This window comes from Amphiura filiformis, chromosome 4 (assembly GCF_039555335.1).
Source record: "Amphiura filiformis chromosome 4, Afil_fr2py, whole genome shotgun sequence".
In the NCBI taxonomy this organism is placed as follows: Eukaryota; Metazoa; Echinodermata; class Ophiuroidea; order Amphilepidida; family Amphiuridae; genus Amphiura; species Amphiura filiformis.
Window position 1 is genome coordinate 14,349,798 of NC_092631.1, and position 19,429 is coordinate 14,369,226.

Here is a 19,429-nt window from a genome sequence, read left to right on the forward strand (position 1 = left end):
CTGAAGATAGCAATTTTGGTCAGCTTCGTCATTTTAACATTTCTTTATAGCTTTGCATTCGGCCTAGTGCCGATTTTTATACTAAAAGAAAATGTGCCGAGACATGCCGTAATTTGCTCGATTCTGGTGCCGGTGTCTATAGAGCTCCTGCATTGATTTACATGGGTAATATTAAAATTGAAATATCTCAAGAACCGAATACTGTAATGACACTGAAACAAACTTTGAAATAAAGCTTTTACATTTCTCTATCTGTTTTATGTGATTTTGGTGTTTGTCGGATAAGTGTGATTTTGCTATCAACTGCAGATAGCTCAAATTTATGATGCCCGTTGGTTGTCGTTTTTGTCTGCTGAACGAGATAAAGGGTACATACCACAAAAATGTTTTCTAGAGACTTTACGTGCTAAATCATGGTCGCGTTTTGGCCATAAGACGAGTTACGTCCAACTTTGAAATATATATTTGATATCATCTTAACTAGAACAAAATTCTGCATAACATTTCTGAAAATGACTACACATTTTAGGTCCGACTAATTTTTCAGAAAATTAGTGCTATATAAAAAGGCCACATTTTCCTGTGTTTCCGACTGCTAACCGCGTTCTGACCTCGTTTGTTCATGCGCATATAATCGTAAATATCACTCAAATGTTCGCATTTTCTTTTCAAATTTGTAGAGATCACATTCACAAGTTCTAGTAAAACACGATTTTCAACACTAAAATTGTTAATATTGTACCGATGTTCTAGAATTTTTATGCAAAGTTTGGGACTATAGGCGTGATAAACTTTTACCGGAAACCGCTTCGCAGGCGGATTTAGTGGTATATGAACCCTAAAGCGATATTTTATAGAATCATGTTACTGGTGTGCTATCTTCCCCGCCATCTTCTGAAGATCAATTAAAATTTCAAATGTTGCTAGGCCTACATTTTGTTTTGGTTTATAATTTTAATTGCATGTGGTTTTTTCTTCTAGGCCTACCTACTGAATGTAGGCTACTAGTAAAATGCAGGCCTTTGTTTTCTTTGTCCCCTGCGCGAGATATATATTTTCGAATCGAATTAGGCTTACTGGTGATGATCTACTGAGAATCAAATTAAAATTGCAAATGTTGCGACATTTTGTTTTGGTTTAATTTGGGACTATAATCGTGAAGTTGGGACTATACCGTAAACGTTCGCCTAATGGCGCTTTTGGATTCTTAGAAATGTGAGAGCGCCATCCTTGTAAAATCTCAACAGCATTAAGGATACGTGTATGTGGAATTGAGCAACCTGGACATAATGCCTCAGAAAAAAATATCGTGACATGACCCAATACTTTAGGTCACTAGGTTAGTTGCTAGAGCAGCAGATGTTTTGGGGTTTCTTCAGGTATTCTTTCTCAAAGTGCCATTTGACTTAATTTGTAAATCGATTCATACGTTATACCTAACTCATTTTGGTAAATCTTTTTATAACATTGTAATTTCTTCTATTTTTTTTATATTCTTCAGTTGAAAATTACACCCTTCTATTGTCTGACCCGTTAGCTCAGTCGGTAGAGGGTGCGCCTTGAATGGTGAATGGTACTTGTTCGAATCTTGACTTCTGCTCCCACTTTTATGTGAAGAAGGGTCAAGAAATGTTTTTGGATTTTGTCCCCATTTTACGAATGAATATTGTGATTTTTTTTAAATTTAATTTTAAGTTTCTTATTTTTTTATAGATAAATAGGCTCTGCGAACAAACGGCAACAAAAACCGCTGACAAAATTTGCTCCACCTGCTACCTATCAATGCGTGATATATTCCACTACATTTAACAGTTAAATGACCTTTGAAAAATAGAACGGCCTCAATGTTTCAAATTGTGTAACTACATTACTTTATTCATTTATGCATTATAAATGATCAGCTATTTTTTCTTTTATTAAAAGGATCGAACCCAAGTAGATCAGACCATTGATCATATAACTATCAGACCACGAAGTAGTTACGTAACTCTGTGATGGTATCGGAACCAAGCACTGTTTGAATGGCGATCATTACGATCACGCTATTTTGATATGCCTTTTTTTGTACTGATTGTTTCGATCGTGGCTCATTACTTAAGCGCGTGATCCCGTTGACATAGTAACATTACGTAACTTCGATACCGGGCTTCGATACTGAATAGTTGTTGAGTGCACATAATATGGAAAGCCATTGGGGTATTGTGTGCCTTCCAAAGCGCCTTATAACATGTTCTCATTGTGTTGTGGAATCCTAGCCAGTATTCAATGATAGCTATAGAGGCCTTGCGTTTATCGATTGGCTCCAAACAAAGGATTTGAACCGATTTCTTCCCCGTAATCATGGCGCAGTGCAGTCCATTCAATCAAATGTTGTCATCAACCTATTTGATCGTAGTGCATTTTGTTATGTGTGTGAGACAAACTGTCGCGGTAGATGCAATCATGCTTTTGTTGAATCAGGAGGGTGAAAGTGCATATAGGAACAATGCCAAAAACTACGTCACGCCGGTCACGCTATTGTTCGACTTAAACTACATCATTCGCCATTTTGTAAATATTAACGCATGATCGTTGCTTTGAAGTTTCCACCGGATAGTCTGTGGATAGCGCAAGAGCATGCTTTGACCATGTGCAAAAAAATGAATATCATGAAGATGTTTAAGATTGATTCTTAGATGTTTCAAAAATTACCGTCATAGTGCATAGATTCATCAAAGAATGGTTTGAAGTACTAACCTTATTTAGTAATTTTAAAAATCGGAGAATTTTACAAAATCAATGTTTTTACCTGTCGGTATTACAACTCGTGAAACACATTAAGTGATGTGCCTGGGTGACCTAATCTACTAACCTTTAACGTTTCCTCTATGAACTCTAACCCTCCTGCAATATGGCGCCTATTGTCTAGAGTTAAACTACATCTTTCGGTGTGTTACGTAATACTACGATGCCTATCCCATTATATCGATCCCCGGTTGAATGCATTTGAGTAGTCCGCCATATTTACGGGATGATACGCCATGTGCACAGCCTCTATTCAGTTGGTCGTTGTATGATTTTGTTCGTTCACTCATTCAAATTTTATTTATATCATTTGAAGACTGAGCCTATTATGATACATCCTCTGTGGAACAGTTTCAAACAAATATAGCTAGGCATTATTGGGGCAGAGGTTATCTTTTGAATCCTCTTAGAGGGCTATCATTTTTTTCGGAAGGGGGGTCCCAAATTTACAAAAAGTCTGCGTCAATAAAATTGCGCACCCCCTATTTCGGCAACAAAAATTTTATGATACCAAACCCCAAAATTGTATTGAAATTCGTCTTTTTGAATAAAATAACACACTTTCTGTGGTCGTCGTGTGACTCCCTACATTTTGGTCATAAAACATTTTATAAAATCAGAAAATAAAACATTTTATGACCCCCCTCCTATTATTCTTTCCAAGACTTTATGACCCCCGTATATTTGGGACCCCCCTCCTTTCGAATAAAATGATATACCTCTTATGACCACTGATGCATAGGCAAGGACACTCGCGCGAATTGAAAGACTTGTCGTCGTACATGACAGTTCGTCTCACACACATAACAAATGCTTATACAATTAAATAGGTTCATTACAATATTTGATTAAAATGAAACGATAAAAACAAAGCATGAAAAAAGACACATACAAGATAAAATAATAAAATTATATAAACAATGTTAAAGATAAAATAGAGAATAAAATTTCCTCAAATCAGAAAAAAAACATTGACAGACATCATAATCTGTCAGAAATTACTGCATGAGATTCGAACCATCAATCTTCTCCACAAGTTCTCTTTATCCTCGCACTATAGTCTAATGCTCTGCTCACTGGGCCACAACGTATCAGGTGAATGATTACCGCATTATCATGAACAAGTTTGTTCGATCTTGTTCATAATTGTATGTGTCGATAGGTTTCACCCTTTAACTACACGTACCCTTAATGATCAGTGATAATAGTCGGCTTTTACAGGGATGGCGCTCTCTCATTTCCATGCACTCCATAGCGCCATTAGGCGAACGTTTACGGTATGAGATCTTAAATGCTAGGCCTATCTTCAGTAGATAGTCCTATAGCGAAAAAAAAATCCTAAAACGCGCATGCACGGTTACTCTGCGCGAATAACAAAATCGGCATTCGGCTTTTAGGCTATGCCGCGCTATTAAAAAAAAAAAGGGGGGGGAAAGAGGTAAAAATAGAGAAACAGGTATAGGCCTAGATGCGGAAAGTGATGAGTCTGTAGGCCTGATATCGCTTTAAACTTTCTGATCGGAACTGATGTATTAGAAAGAAAAAACTCGTCGCTACATGATGAAGTAAAAATTTAGAGAAAGTAATGTAAAACATTACTTATAGAGTAGAAAGATGCAATGAATCGGGATGAGATTCTAAATGCTATTTATTTAGGGTAAATTGGGGTAAATGGAACGCTTAAGCAATAAATCACTTTCTGTGGTCAGGAGGGTATCCATACGATTTTTGTTTGTTTCAATAAGTAGATAATATGTTTTTACAACTTGTTTTAACAGATAAACTCCCATTTTATGGCTTTGTTTCTTGTATCGGTCCAAATACATGCATGGTCATTGTGTTCCAGTTACCCCAACAAATTGGGGTAAATGGAACAGTGGGTTGGGTAATTGGAACAAGGGGCATTACTTGCAAGGAGCCTAATTTCATAGCTATATTTACATTGAAAAGACATCAGAATATTTTATTTAACATATATTTTGTGACTAAACAAAAGGTTAACAAAAATAATTTTGTTTTCATGTTTTTTATAAACATGGTCAAATACCACGTAAAAAAACACTTTTTCTCGGTACATAACAGAAAAAAATGATTTTCAGATTTTTAAAAAATCAATAGGATGCCTAATCTACCATGAATTAATTATTTGTAGTATATAATTTCATAATAATTAAACCAATTAGTAAAAAAAATATTAACATGTTATATATAATTGTTCAGTCAACCGTGTTCCATTTACCCCAAGTGGATCTGTTGTGGGGTAAATGGAACACCAAACTAATTAATTAGCTAATTAGCATATTAATTTGCATAATTTCATCATTAAAATCTGCTATTTTATTGTTTAAAACATTTATGTTATTGTAGAAAACAAACATAGAAAATGCCAATATTGTAAGACAACTCTCAGCACAACATTCAAATATTTAGGAATCAATACCCTTAAATTAGTAATGTTCACTGAACCGTAGCACCACTTCAAGGTCAGTGACAACATTTGAGATTTTCTTCCACTCAAATACCGAGTAAACCCACGCTTGGGGTATGAAACGAAAGCAGAACGTATGGCGTTGGGGTAAATGGAACAGTCGGTATGATGTTGCTCAAATTTTTTCTTGATTGAGGGAATTGTATTCTCAGCGTTCCATTTACGTTACCCCACCGTTCCATTTACCCCAATTTACCCATTAGGCCCGCAATGCCATGCGCGTATTTTTTTTGGGGGGGCTTTGGGGGCGCCAGCCCCCCGGGGTAAAAGCAGGGGGCGGCCAAAACGAAGGGGCGGCGGAAGAAGAAGGGGCGGCAAACGACGGGCGGCGGAAGAAGACTCAGGGGCGGCAAAAAGAACTAGTAAAGAAAAAAGGGCGGAAAAATGTGAAGAGTATAAAAAAAAAATTTTTCTCTTCACTTTTTCAAACCACCGTTTTTTCTTATCTAAAAATCCCGGCTAAAATCAAGCAGAAATCCAGAATGTAAAAATAGTTTTGTTATTTCTAAAAATCTAAAAATCAAGCATCAATCTAAAAGTGCATCTTGTTCCCCCTGAACGGCTGGACGATGACCTTTTACCTACTCGCAACTCTAAAGTGCACGGGACTGAAAATCCAAACATGTGATGTCATTGGAAATTACGAGATGAGTGTGAACCGCCACTGACTATGAGTTAAACTTGCGGAAGATAATAAGATTTTGTGAACTGGAAAACCCCATGTAAACACATGAACGTAGAGTCAAATTCTTGATATTACGCCCAATTTCATTCACTGACAATTCCGAACTTACAATCCTCATGATAAACTTCTTCTTAGGTCATGTTCTGGTCGGACTTTAATGAAAGATACGGGTTTGGTTCATCGCATTCGGACGCAGAAGGTAGGCCCAGCGGTGCCATGGATTTCAATGCTGCTGCTGGAGCTAGCAGTGGCAGTGGTTCAGATTCAGCACCAGTTGGCAGTGCTCAAGGTCAAGGTGGTCATCAGGCAGATGCTTTAGTAAAAGATGCTGTTGACTTTGCTACACAAGCTACAAGACATGACAGTAATGGTCAGTTTAAAACGGCCATATTTTATTATGTGGTATGTATTTTAAATTTCATTTAATTTTCATTTATTAATTGTTTTCTCTAATACTCTTTTTTATTAGTTGACAGTCAATGTGTCAGTATTAAAAAAAAAAGCCAGTCAGAACAAGGCAAGGGCTATGGTAAATTGACTGATTCTTCAGAGTTGCAGTGCTACAATGGTAATCATCTAGCCCGAGGTACTCACACCTCCGTCACTACGATTTCCACTGTCCTTCTCCGTACGAAGGTCTGAGACTCCTGAGCATATCTGGTCCAGGGTACACATAAAATACCACTTTTTCTCATAAATACCACTTCCTACCATTCCTCACATGAAGATGAGACTTAAACACAACATATTTGGTGCATGTTCGTAAATTTTGAGCACATTTGAGGATGTAAAAGACCAGACTTGTGACTGTTATCGTCGCTGTGTTTTGAACTCTTCCTATAAATAGATGCTGTCAGTGTGACGTCATCACCTCGACGTGTTTTCTCGGTGCCCCGTTTTTACGTACAGTACGTAGGGCATTCATGGCCCTAGTGAGCATGGTGAGGAAGGAACAGGGCCATGATGTTTCGGGCTAGTAATCATCAAGCATGTAGAAAAGGTGAAGTCTGCCCCATCTCATGATGATCGTTATTAATATTTAATATTGTTGCGAACCCATATTTTGGGGGTATCACAATGATTATTAATTAATAGACAGAAATACAACAACTAAGAGCAAGACATAAATTGATGATTCACTTAAAGTTTTATTTACGATAGCGTACGTATATGATCATGAACATGCTGCGAATAAACTTCGAATAAACAACCGACAAAAGACTCTGAACTGTACTCCAAAAGACTCTGAACTGTACTCCGAATAAACAAAAGACTGATTACTCTTACCAAGCATGTGGCTTATATATGGCTCATTAGGGGAGGGCGACTTAGCGCAGCGGTAATTCCCTCGCTTTGCACCACTTAGGTCCCGGGTTCAAGCCCCGGCGCGGCCCAAGGACTCATGTGCACTTGCTTTATCCCGATTCCATGCTCGCTCTCGCAGGTTTTCTCCGGGATCTCCGGTTTCCTCCTGTATTGCAAAAATCGGTGATTAGTTGTTTGGTTATCAAAAACTTCCTTCACCCAATGGAATTTGGGGAGCTGCACAGATAATTGGTGGATGTTACAATCTAAATGCGGATAGGTGTGCGCCGTTCGGCAGCAACCTAGTTGATGCGATCTGATTGTGATGATTCACCATTGCAGCGAAATTACAGCGCTTTGAGTCCTCTAAGATCTGGAGAAAGGCGCTTTATAAATCCAAAATTTATTTATTATTTTTATTAGCATACGATCAAAATTTTGTAGGGGTTGAAACTGCAGATTTCAGGGAGGTCAACCAGACATTTTTTTGGAGTAACCCTGGGGCGATATCCACGCCTATTTTCTGGGCCCAGATCTGTGGATTCGTTCTCGCCAAACTATTTGTACCATTGCACGTCCTTGGATCTGAATCTGTGGATGATTTGTTCTCGCCAAACTAATTGTCGCAGTGCACGTCCTTGGATCTGAATCTGTGGTTTTGGAACCACGCTTATTTTTTTGGATCACCGTCTGTGGTTCAGTTTACCCTGAATATTGGCTACTCTTAATTTAGTGTCATAAATTAATGATATAAGACAAATCTTATATAGGCCATAATCGTGCATAATTATTATTAAACATGATCTAACAGGATCATAACAATATGGTCAGCCATGATCATGACTGCATTGGCACTTTTATTAAGCCTGACCTCGCGAATATTTTGCAATCCAGTCAGTTAAAATTTTGCTTTTTTATAAGTTATTTATTTTTTGCGGTTTTGGAACTCGTGTCTTTGGACCTAGGATCATTCATGGTTGACTAATAAAAAAATAAAAAAAAAGGCCCTATAGTGTTTTTAATGCAAAGTTATAATTTGTGTTCATGTCATACTCTATTAAGGGGGTACTACACCCCTGCCCAATTTTGTGCCTATTTTACTAGCATTTTTCTCAAAAAATATAGCATATGTGACAAATAAGATGTATATAGGGGCAAGGACTATTATAACTACTGCACTGGAAATTTTATTTCAGCGCAGGCAACAGTTGTGCCACTTGTGGAGTTACAGTAAAAAATGAGGGAAAACCAATATTTGATCAATAAATCAATAACTACTTGCCTTGATTTACTGAATTTTCAATGTAGTAGTTGCAGTCTTTGCCCCTATAATATATCTTATTTGTCACCAATGCGCTATAATTTTTGAGAAAAATGCAAAAATAGGCACAAAATTGGCCAAGGGTGTAGTACCCCCTTAAATGAATTCAAAATGCATTGAATTTGTATCCATTTTGAAATCATAATATGACCATGACATGCAAACAAATTATAGCTTTGCATTATATATAAAGCCATGTTAAAAACTCTTGGGCCTATTTGTTTTTAATGTCAAAAGTTCTATTAATGAATAATGATCCTAGCATTTAGCTCTTGGTCCACTCCAGGGACACTCCAAAAGCGAAAAACCAACAACTTCCTTTTCACATTTAAACGGTTAGTGATTTTCCTAAACGGATAGTGCACCGCGATCGATTAACCGCTGATCCGTGTAACCCCTCACATCCTTAACTTGTATACCCTCTTTATTCAGGTACCGTAAAACGGGGTGGCTTTGGACAATTTTGATGTATTGTCGTAAATATTTTTATAATGATCGGTAGAATTCTGAGTTTCATGTTGGCTTTGGCAAGTACCGATAGAGGACAGTTCATGCCCATAGAGTCAACTCGAGTTTATTTTATTTTCCGATAATTTTGGGGGCGCAAAGTTTGTCCAAAGTCACCCCTGGGTTTGGGGTGACTTTGGACACCATGTATTCAAGTGCATGTCCAAAGTCACCCCGACCTGAAGAGTAGAGCAATGGAGAGGGTGGAAGTAGATGTGAGGTGGGGAGGAGCACAGAGGATGCTGTTGGGGTAGGGCATGGTCACTGTGGTGTATTTTAAACAAAGTGTCAAATTTTTTGGTTTTTTTTTATGTCCAAAGTCACCCCGGAAATAAAGCCAAACCCAGGGGTGACATTGGACACAGCCTGCTTTTAAATTCTTAAGAGTGGGTAGATATCATGACTATCCAGGTAGAGGTAGGTTCTTGGTTCATCTATGTTCACTATCCAACCAACAGGCTTGAGTTTCCACTCTTATGTTCCGGTGGAGTACCGAAAGTTTGACCACCACAAAAATCCTGTATTTTATGGGTCCCGCTAAAAAGTTATGAAAAACATATAAGATAACACATTATACTGGGAAACTTTAGTCATTTGTAATGTCCATATATTACCACATAAGAACATATAAAAATATTGTTAAAAGGTAAAACAGCCTACATGAAATAATAGTTTTTCCAAAGTCACCCCATCGTCCAAAGTCACCCCGTTTTACGGTATTCAAATTTGTATTTTTAGAACTTTCTTATTCATTGCTGCACCCAAGCAGGGAACAGTGACTAAATTGAGTGAGCCTACATGAATAATTATCAAAATGGGGTATTTTCTTGTAGAAGACCAGTAAAAACAATGTCAATGTGACCAAACACTTCAGATTTATGAGAAAAATGTTAGATCCTGGGGAACTTACATGTTTGTGGTGGAGAAAGCTGGGCCAATCTTACTAGCCTGGAGGGCCAGTGGAAAATATTAACCCAATGCTGATTTCATACTGTCATACTGTTAAATAGGCCTGTTATCGATAGTTTTTTTGAAGTCGATATATCGGAAGCAAATTATGGGACATATCGATACAGTATCGATATAGAGGCCTTGCATGTGACGTATCATCCCGTAAATATGGCGGACTACTCAAATGCATTCAACAAAAGCATGATTGCAATCTACCGTGACAGTTCGTCTCACACACATAACCCTGCACTACGATCAAATAGATTCATGACAACATTTGATTGAATGGACTGCACTCCGCCATAACTACGGTGAAGGACACCGGCTCAAATCCTTTGTTTGGAGCCAATCGATAATTTCATGCAGGGCCTCTATATTGACACATTTTCAAGATGCAATTTATGTTTCTTCAATGTTTATTCTACAACAGAATAGGCCCCCTACATAACGAAACGACCGTGCAAAGTCTTTTGGGGGGATTTGGAGAGGTTTGAGATGACATGATGGCTTAGCTTGGAAATTGGGAGATGGTAATTTGGGATACCGGTAATCTATTTTAAGCATGTGTGCCATATCGTTTGTGTATCGATACTACCATTGAGTGTACCATAATGTTGGAAGTCTATGAATTTTCCGATCAATACTTTTGACAATCGATAACGGGCCTAGGCATAAGTCAGGCCCCTGGTTGCTACAGTATCAGTTGGTGATGTCATATTAATTTTGAACAGTCTTTCACTTGTTTGATTAATTAAATAATTAATTACAGAACTACATACCTTTCTGGTTTTCCATTTGTTTTCCTTACAGGAAGCTATTCAAGCTATGTACAATGCCTCCTTAGCTAATCCAAGTCTAAACATAACAGATAGATACCAACAATATGTCAAAAGAGTCAAAGAATTAAACCAGTTATGTAAGTACCATCTCAGACTTTTAGTTGTACCGTAGTAGATTCAACTGTGCACTATTCCAGAGGGGATTGTAGGTGATCAATATTGTCATCAAATCAAATCAAAATTAAATTAAGTCGCAACATATACAAATATGAAATATGTCATGCCCCATGGTCGATTGATGGGTTTTATGAATTGCTTTTCCTTTTGTAATTATTGGGGTTTGCTGGTTTATGTTCCTGATAAGAAATTGAACTTACATTTTGAATTGTTTCACCAAGAGGTATTTCAAATATATTTTATGACATGTTTTGTGATTTCCCCCATTGAGTACAACAGTAAATGTCCCCTTTGTGTCCGAGAGTGCAAGTCTATGGCAAAAACAACCAATAAGATGAAGTGATCTATTGCGAGTCTGAGTGACGTCATGCTGACCGACAGAATGCAATCCTCTGGAATAGTGTCACATTGTGGACATATTAAAGAGAGAAATGGTTTATTAATTATCTGTGTAAAAAATTACTTGTATTGTAAATTTATGTCCAAATAATGACAATCCAATATTGCATATTTTCTGTAGCATTGGACTTACATGTAAGTGGTTAAAATCAGTCTCGAGCACGCTTTCCAGTCTCCTCTATTAGACATGTATGCATCTCCATTGACTACATGTAAAATGGTCCATAAAAAAAGAACTCCATTCAAGTATGTACTAAAATGTGCCCAAAAGGACAGTATGCAGTTTTCGGGAGGGCTGGGGGCTATCCAAATGTACTGTATTGTCTTTTCAAATATGAAATGTCCATCTGATAGGTATAGGACCAGCAGGGTGATACAAGTTTTTGGTATCATCGACCTGTTACAGTAGTACTTTCATCTCCCACACTACAGCTAACAAAAAATCATAACATCATCATTTTTTGTTGCCATGGTTATTAGGTCAGAATCAAGCATCTGGAGCATCATCGTCATCAGCTAGTAGTACTTCAGCCAAATCCAAGGATCAAGCAGCAATAGAGAGAGCTAACTTCTTATTGAGGCAAGCATTTGAAGAAGACGAACAGGGCAATAAGACGGATGCTATTGAGTTGTATCTCAATGCGGCGGAGATGTGTATACAAGGTGTAAGTTGCATCTTATTGTTTGCACAACAAGATTCCTATGACAGGTACACTGTCGCCGCAGTATCTAATTGGTACACACAGAGTACCTACACAGTACCAATGCTGCTACTGCACAGGACCCACCACAATTGGTACTGCACAGGTACTCCCCTGGTACTGCAGAGTATGTATGTTGTACTTGTGCAGTCAGCTGCAATATAGTTTTGGCTTTTATATACCTGGTACTGTCAGTTGGTAATGTCTGCCTTTGATTATAAAAAATGCATTCAAGCTAATATTATTCACTCACAAGGTCATTATTTTTTTTCATCTAAATTTTGTTCTTTTTTTTCTTTCTTTTATTTCAGGCCAAATCAAGTACCAATGAACAAAAGCAGAAATTGAACAAATTAGCTGTGCAAGCCTTGGACAGGTACTTATTACTTTATTATTACAAATGTGAGATGAACTGCATTAAGACGGAAGGTTCTATGAATTTTACCCTCACTCAAATACTGTGGCTGTTTTTTGTTAGTTATTTATTGTTATTTGTCATAATTATGTGTGTTACAAACCGATGCCACCAATAGAACGAGAAGATTTGCCCCTTCATTTTGCATACCACTTTGCCCAATTTTTTTCTTTAAAAAAATGCAATGGGTGTAGTACCCCCTTAAATGACTCATTCTATGGGGTATAGTTTAAGGAGAGCTATGGTGAATAATCGCTCCTGCTGGCAATGGGCTATTCCATTTAAAATCCACACTACCCCTGTGGAAGATTTTGGAAATATCTTTCACAGAGGGAGTATGAATTTCAAATGGAATGAACAAATTAGCTGTTCCATTTAAAACTCACCCTCCCTCAGTGGAAGATTCAGGTTGAATTTTTCTCAGAGGGTGTATGAAACTCAAATGGAGCTGCTTAATGTGCTCATTCCATTTAAAATTTATACTCCCACTGTGGAACATATTTCCAAAATCTTCCACAGTGGGAGTGTGAATTTTAAATGGAATGGCCCAATGGGCTATTCTAGTAGAAATCCATGGAAGACATGGTCCTAATCTTATACACGGGAGTGTGGAATTCAAATGGGGTTCCACTTGTTATCTACACCCCCTGTGTGGGAGATTAAGGCCACAACTTCCATAGGGTGTGTATGAATTTCAACTGGAATAGTCTAATAACTTTAAAAGTATGGGTTAATTGCATGCTTTTGAAGACTTCCAGAAGTTGGTAAAATATATTTTAGTTACTGCACATACCAAAATGTATCACACAGACATCAAATTGAAGTTGCCTTTATAAACTTCTTATACTTTCCTAATTTTTATCTTTTTGTAAAATATATCATAGGGCAGAAAAGGTGCTGGAGGGGGGTAGTGGTAGGAGTGGTGGAGGAGGAGGAGGGGAAATACACTGCTGAGGAAATAGCTGTTTTAAGGTATACATGTAGTTGACAGTGACTTCATTGAGAGTAAACCTGTTTATCTTTGTTGTTATATGATAGGGCAGAAAACTTAAAGAAGAAAGATGCCAAACCAGAGTTGAAGCTACCTGATCTTCCCTCACCCCCAAAGTCACTTCCAAATCTCAGCCTGGAAGATGATGATGAGACACAAGACAAAACACCCCCATCAGATAATGGGAAATCCCCAAGTGGGTCAAGCAGCACATCTGCCTCACCACTAGATGGGAATGTTACATTTGGTGCTGGAGGGGGTAGTGGTGGTGGTGGAAGTGGAGGAGGAAAATACACCGCTGAGGAAATAGCCGTGTTAAGGTATGGTTGCAAGTGACCTCATTAAATACTTATCCATGTATACCTTACAAATAAACATCTGTTTTGCATGTTAAGTTTGTGTATACTTTGATTAGTTTTTGATTAGATTTTAAAAGATTTTCCTGGGGGAGGAGACTCAATTTTTTTGGTTTAGGGATGTGCCACTGAGAATTTGAAAGTGGGCCCATCAATGTACTAATTGTTCCGGAAATTTGGACCCATTTCTAGTGCACCAAAACTCACACAATTTTGGCTAACACAAATTGGTACAGTTTTTGTCAAATTTTGAACATATTGGCTACAATTAGGAGGGAAAATTAGGTTATTTTTCCGAAAAATTTGAGAAAAATTTTGAAAAAATGACCCATCCATATATATGAAGATTAGACTAGAAAAGGGGGTCATTGGTATATCGAATGGCCAAAAATGTGATCCATGTTTGTGGCACATTCCTTTGGTCAAAACGTTCCTATTTGTTACTGACCAAAGTGAAATGTCATATTGTGTATGCTTTAACTTTTCCAGTGAATTTGAAGTTTATGTCAATCTATAATATAAAATATTTTTCATAAACTGCCATTTTGAGATCTGTATTCTCTTTGCTATCATTGCAGACGAACTTCTTTCATCAATGGCAGAGAGTATGTGCCATTCATATCACAAGCTGACCTCAAAGAGAGATTTGCGTATCCTGTGCCTTTTACGTAAGGACTTTGTTACTGTCAAATTGTATTGTATATAATCTGTTTATTTTACCAGGTACTATAAAGCCATTTTGAAGCTTGTTTTAATCATGGTTTTAATGACCTATGCAATAAACCCAAAAAGCTGCATTTCTGTAGACTTTTTAAGCTTATGTATGAATGTGATGTTCATTATTTCATGTGTGATTTCCAGTTCATCAATTGGAAGGTACACTCAACGGACATGTGTAAATTAAAGAAAATCATTTTCATATCTCTCCCATGAAAATAGTTGTATACCATTTTACACCCTGAAGTGGCAATGACATCAATGCATTGGGGCAGCTTTTTCGTACTTGCGCATCTTTAAACATGTGCGTGCATATACCAGCACTTTCAGCGAACACTAACTATTTGAAGCTGTGCCCAATGCGCACTGACGTCAGTGCCACGTCAGGGTGAAAAACGGTATAGAAGTAATAATATACTCTAATATTTTTGCGATGTGTAAACAGATTAAAGTAATTATTTCTCTGGTATTTCTATCATGTAGGGATAAATGTGGGAAGTTAATACTAGCAGGTAAACAAAAAGAGAGACTAGCTGAATGGGTGAGACCAGGCGACTATACCAGCGAGCCTAAGATGATATATGCAATATCAGCATTCAGTATACGACAGGTAGGTCACATCTGACAAGAGCTAGGTACACTGTTTTTGTGGCGCCCTCTACGGAGGCGCCACAATATAGGCATGAATTTGTGAAAAGCTTCTAATTTCACTCTTGCTAGATTGACTTCATGAATTGTTTTGCTAAAATTATGCCCAGCTCAGAAATAAAACCACAATTTGCTTGGATTTTATTTTATTATTGTTTTCTGATATGCACAGGATAAAATGGTGAGCGTATATTCTTTGTTTAAAATACAAAATTAGGATTTATAAAAACACCAAATAAATCCTGACCTTTGTATGCGTTCAACCAGTTTACCGTGTGCCTTAGAACCCGATAGAAGCGGTGACATTTGACCATACACTAGGATCCACAACATGCTCATCTATCATGGGAACAGTTCTTAAACCCTAATACATTTGTACCGTCATCCTTTGAAAATTTGGGTACACAAACTCATACTCTGCAACTTGAGGTCAAATTTTGCACTATGATTATGTAATTGAGGTTATTGGACTATGCCATTGGGATGAGACTCTTGTGGTCCATAGTGATAAGATCAATTAACGAGGCCTCTTAAACTGATGGCTTTTGTTTGCTAATTACCATAGAATCTATATAGCGGTTATTGCCAAAGTTGCAATATGGTGGCACAATTCGGCGGCAAACTGCATGCAAACAACACGGCATATTAATTATACATGTTCTACATTGTTGTATTTTAAAACACTGAAAACCAAAATTGACGTTAAATGCCATGATTGGATCATGCATGGAGGTAGTACTAGCTACTACCTCCATGATTGGATTAAGTAAATAACTAAATCCTGTTATCTACCCAGCAATGTTTGCTTATTTTAATAATTGTAACAAACTGTAGTGTACTAAATGGTACAAGACAGAAAAGGCAAACAGACAGAAATTTAGAGTTTTAAATTAGAGAGTTGGCAGGAAGTTGTAAGAGTTAAATTGTTATGGATATGATTGGTGTAAGCGCGAAAATGTTGAATGTCAGATCAAAGTCATCCGAGGTGAATTAAGTAATGTCAATCACAAATTGTTACAGGTCATTTCAGGTGGACTAAGTTTATATTTGGATTGTCAGAACACCTTCCCCAATCAAACACATTTCTCTTGCATTTGATCATCTTCTACTCTTCCCTAGAAAAATCATTATAATACCAAATCTACACCATGGAATTCACCATATCACGTCCAAGTTCACATTGGGCGCCACATTCCTTTTTTAAAGGAATTTTTATCCTATATTGTTACAAACAATTCCTATATTTTCCTCCAAATTTAGGAAATTAAAGTCCCATTTAGTGATCCCAGCTCAAGTGTAAAATAATTAAAATTGTTTATAAATTACTTATAAGGATAAGTCATTCAATTTGTCATTTGGTATATTTGAAATGAAAAATTTGGCAAAAAACAAAGAAAACAGCAATATTGACGAAGTTGAAGCCCCATTTAAATACATGTAGCTAATTTATATACTGTCGGTATAAAAATTACAGATTCATGTAAATGCCTTATTTTGTCTTAAATACATGGGTTTCGGCTGAACCACTAGCAGGCTATGTTAGCACATCTATGACAAAGGTACCAAAATCTGAATCTGAATGGACCTTTAACATGTTTGACAGGTGCTAATTGATGCAATAATATTAAAACATCAACATGAATAATAGCCCCTATCAAATTCAGATATAACCTTATCACAGATTAATTTGATAACCAGGCAGGTGTGGTACACCGCAGAAGAACTGCTCTGATGGGGCTTCCCCTATATTTTTCATATAAAGTACCAAGCATACACTCTTTGGTAAAACTTATTATGACATGTCTAGACATCTGAGGCCAGGTGTGCATTTCACTAACATAATTCTTGGTTGTGTAATCCTTAAAAGCTGATCTCAGCTATACTAGGATGAAAAGTACATATAACATAGGGTGCGAAGCAAATCCAAATAAGCCAACGAAAAACAAAATGGTGCGCTATATACAAGGTGCGAATTCATTTAAAGGATATGTAGACCATGAAGAGGCTGCATCTCCCTTATTACTGGCGCTGCAACACTCTTGAAAACGGGCACAGATGGTGCGATGTGTAGAACTGCTGCTGGTGGTAGCCTGTTCCAAACTGCAATGGCTCTTGGGTAGAATGCATATTTGTATGCATTTATAGTAGGAATGAGCAAGTTGACAAATTTCAATGGGTGATCAGTTCTTGCTGATATCATATGTGAGTTGCCCTTTGAATACAAGATGGGGGAATTATGTGCACTAGTCCATACTGGATCCTGTAGAACATGCAAGACTGTTGTATTAGTCGTCTAACATGTAGTGAGTCCCAGTTGAGTTTGTTTACAAGAGGTGACACATGTGTTTCTCTGCGGTAATCAGAGAAAACAAATTTGGCTGCATTTCTTTGAACCTGTTCCAGTCTATTGATTTCGATGGTTGTACACGGGTTCCAAACTTCACTTGCGTACTCGATTTGTGGTCTCACAAGTGTTTGATACGATTTGTCTTTGACATCAGTTGAACAGGGGGACAAAGTTCTCCGCAGGAGACCTAGTGTACGGCTGGCTTTATTGATGACTTTAGTACAGTGCAGTGTTGTAGTCAAGACCTCTATGTCCGAGACCGAGACCAAGACCTGCCCGTCAGAGATCGAGACCGAGACCGAGACCAAACCTTCCGAGACCAAGACCACCCCTTCCGAGACCGAGACCTCTAAGTTCCGAGACCAAGACCGAGACCGAGACCTTGGTTTAATCCCTGGGATACTCAAGTTTGGTTTGGGTAGGGGTGTGCGCTGAGAATTTGAAAGGGAACTCATTGCACCAACTGTTTTTTGGACCTGCAGTTAACACTTTTTGTCTTAATTTTTTTTCTCCAAATTTTGGGAAAATTTCAAAAATGTTGGCGATAGTGGAGGCAAAATTAGGCCAGTGTGTGCAGGGTCAGAAACACCAGTGCGCGAAGCGCACAAAATTGAGCGATTTTACCATATTTGGGCACAAAACACACTTGTTTTCGTGCTGAAAAGAAGATCCACACTGCACAGGGCAACTATTTCTATTTGTTCATCTATTTTGCTTTTGTGGAGAATGTTCCCCTTGCAAAAGTTAAGTGGGATCCTCGCTTCCACCACCTGCCCACCTACTTTTTATAACTTTATAAAATGATTTTTATATCTTTATTCTTAACAATTTCTTCAACATTCATTGAAATTTAGGGTAAGGAATAAATAATGAACAACAACAGAAAATCATATCTTTTCTTCTTCAGGTCTCGACAGGTCTCGAACACAAAAGCGTTCGAGACCGAGACTTTTGAGGTCCGAGACCGAGATCTTTTGAGTTCCGAGACCGAGACCTTGATATCCGAGACCGAGACACTACAAAAAAGGTCTCGAGATGGTCTCGAGACCGAGACCTGGTCTCGAGACCTACAACACTGGTACAGTGGTCGTTCCAGTTCAGGTTATGCGAAATAGTAACACCTAAATAGTCATGTTATTGGACTATATTCAAGTTTTCCCCAAGGAGATTGTATTGACATAATACAGGGTTTCTTTTATGTGTGATGTTTAACACTGCACACTTCTTGACATTGAATTGCATTAACTACTTGCCAGACCATTCAGCTAGGAAGTCAAGATCTTTCTGTAAGATTTCTTGGTCATCTGAGTTCTTTATCTCTCTGTACAATATGCTGTCATCAGCAATTTGTTCGTTAATATCATTGATGTATAATAGAAATAAGACCGGTCCAAGGACCGACCCTTGTGGGACACCTGAGGTAACATCAACCCAGTTGGAATGAGTTCCATTAACTGAGACAGCTTGTTTCCTGACACATCGCAAGACACATCGCAAGACCTAAACCCATTTTAACTGTAGCATAAAAATCTTATGGAAGAGGTCAGATAGACTGCACCACAATTGTTATTTAATTGCATCCCAGGTAGCATAAATGGGCTATTCCGTTTAAAAGCCAAACTACCACTATGGAAGCTTTTGGAAATATCTTCCACAGGGGGAGTATGAATTTTAAATGGAATTAACCCATTAGCAGCTCCATTTGAAACTCACTCTCCCTTAGGGGAAGATTCAAGTTGAATCTTTCTCAGAGGGTGTATGAAATTCAAATGGAGCCGCCTAATGTCCCCATTCCATTTGAAATTCATACTCCCCCTGTGGCAGATATTTCCAAAATCTTCCACAGGGGTGGTGTGGA

General features: G+C 37.8%; 1 protein-coding gene across 1 annotated transcript in view; it reads left to right on the plus strand.

Moving 5' to 3' along the window:
- The first annotated feature begins 5,864 nt into the window (after positions 1–5,864).
- Positions 5,865–19,429, plus strand: part of LOC140150575 (calpain-7-like) — a 28,193-nt gene continuing 14,628 nt past the window's right edge. The window contains exons 1-7 of the mRNA XM_072172609.1: positions 5,865–6,359; positions 10,852–10,957; positions 11,877–12,061; positions 12,409–12,473; positions 13,551–13,823; positions 14,438–14,527; positions 15,060–15,186. Coding sequence (XP_072028710.1) covers positions 6,096–6,359; positions 10,852–10,957; positions 11,877–12,061; positions 12,409–12,473; positions 13,551–13,823; positions 14,438–14,527; positions 15,060–15,186 — 1,110 coding nt within the window. The 5' untranslated portion in view covers positions 5,865–6,095. The remainder of the gene's footprint in view (positions 6,360–10,851; positions 10,958–11,876; positions 12,062–12,408; positions 12,474–13,550; positions 13,824–14,437; positions 14,528–15,059; positions 15,187–19,429) is intronic.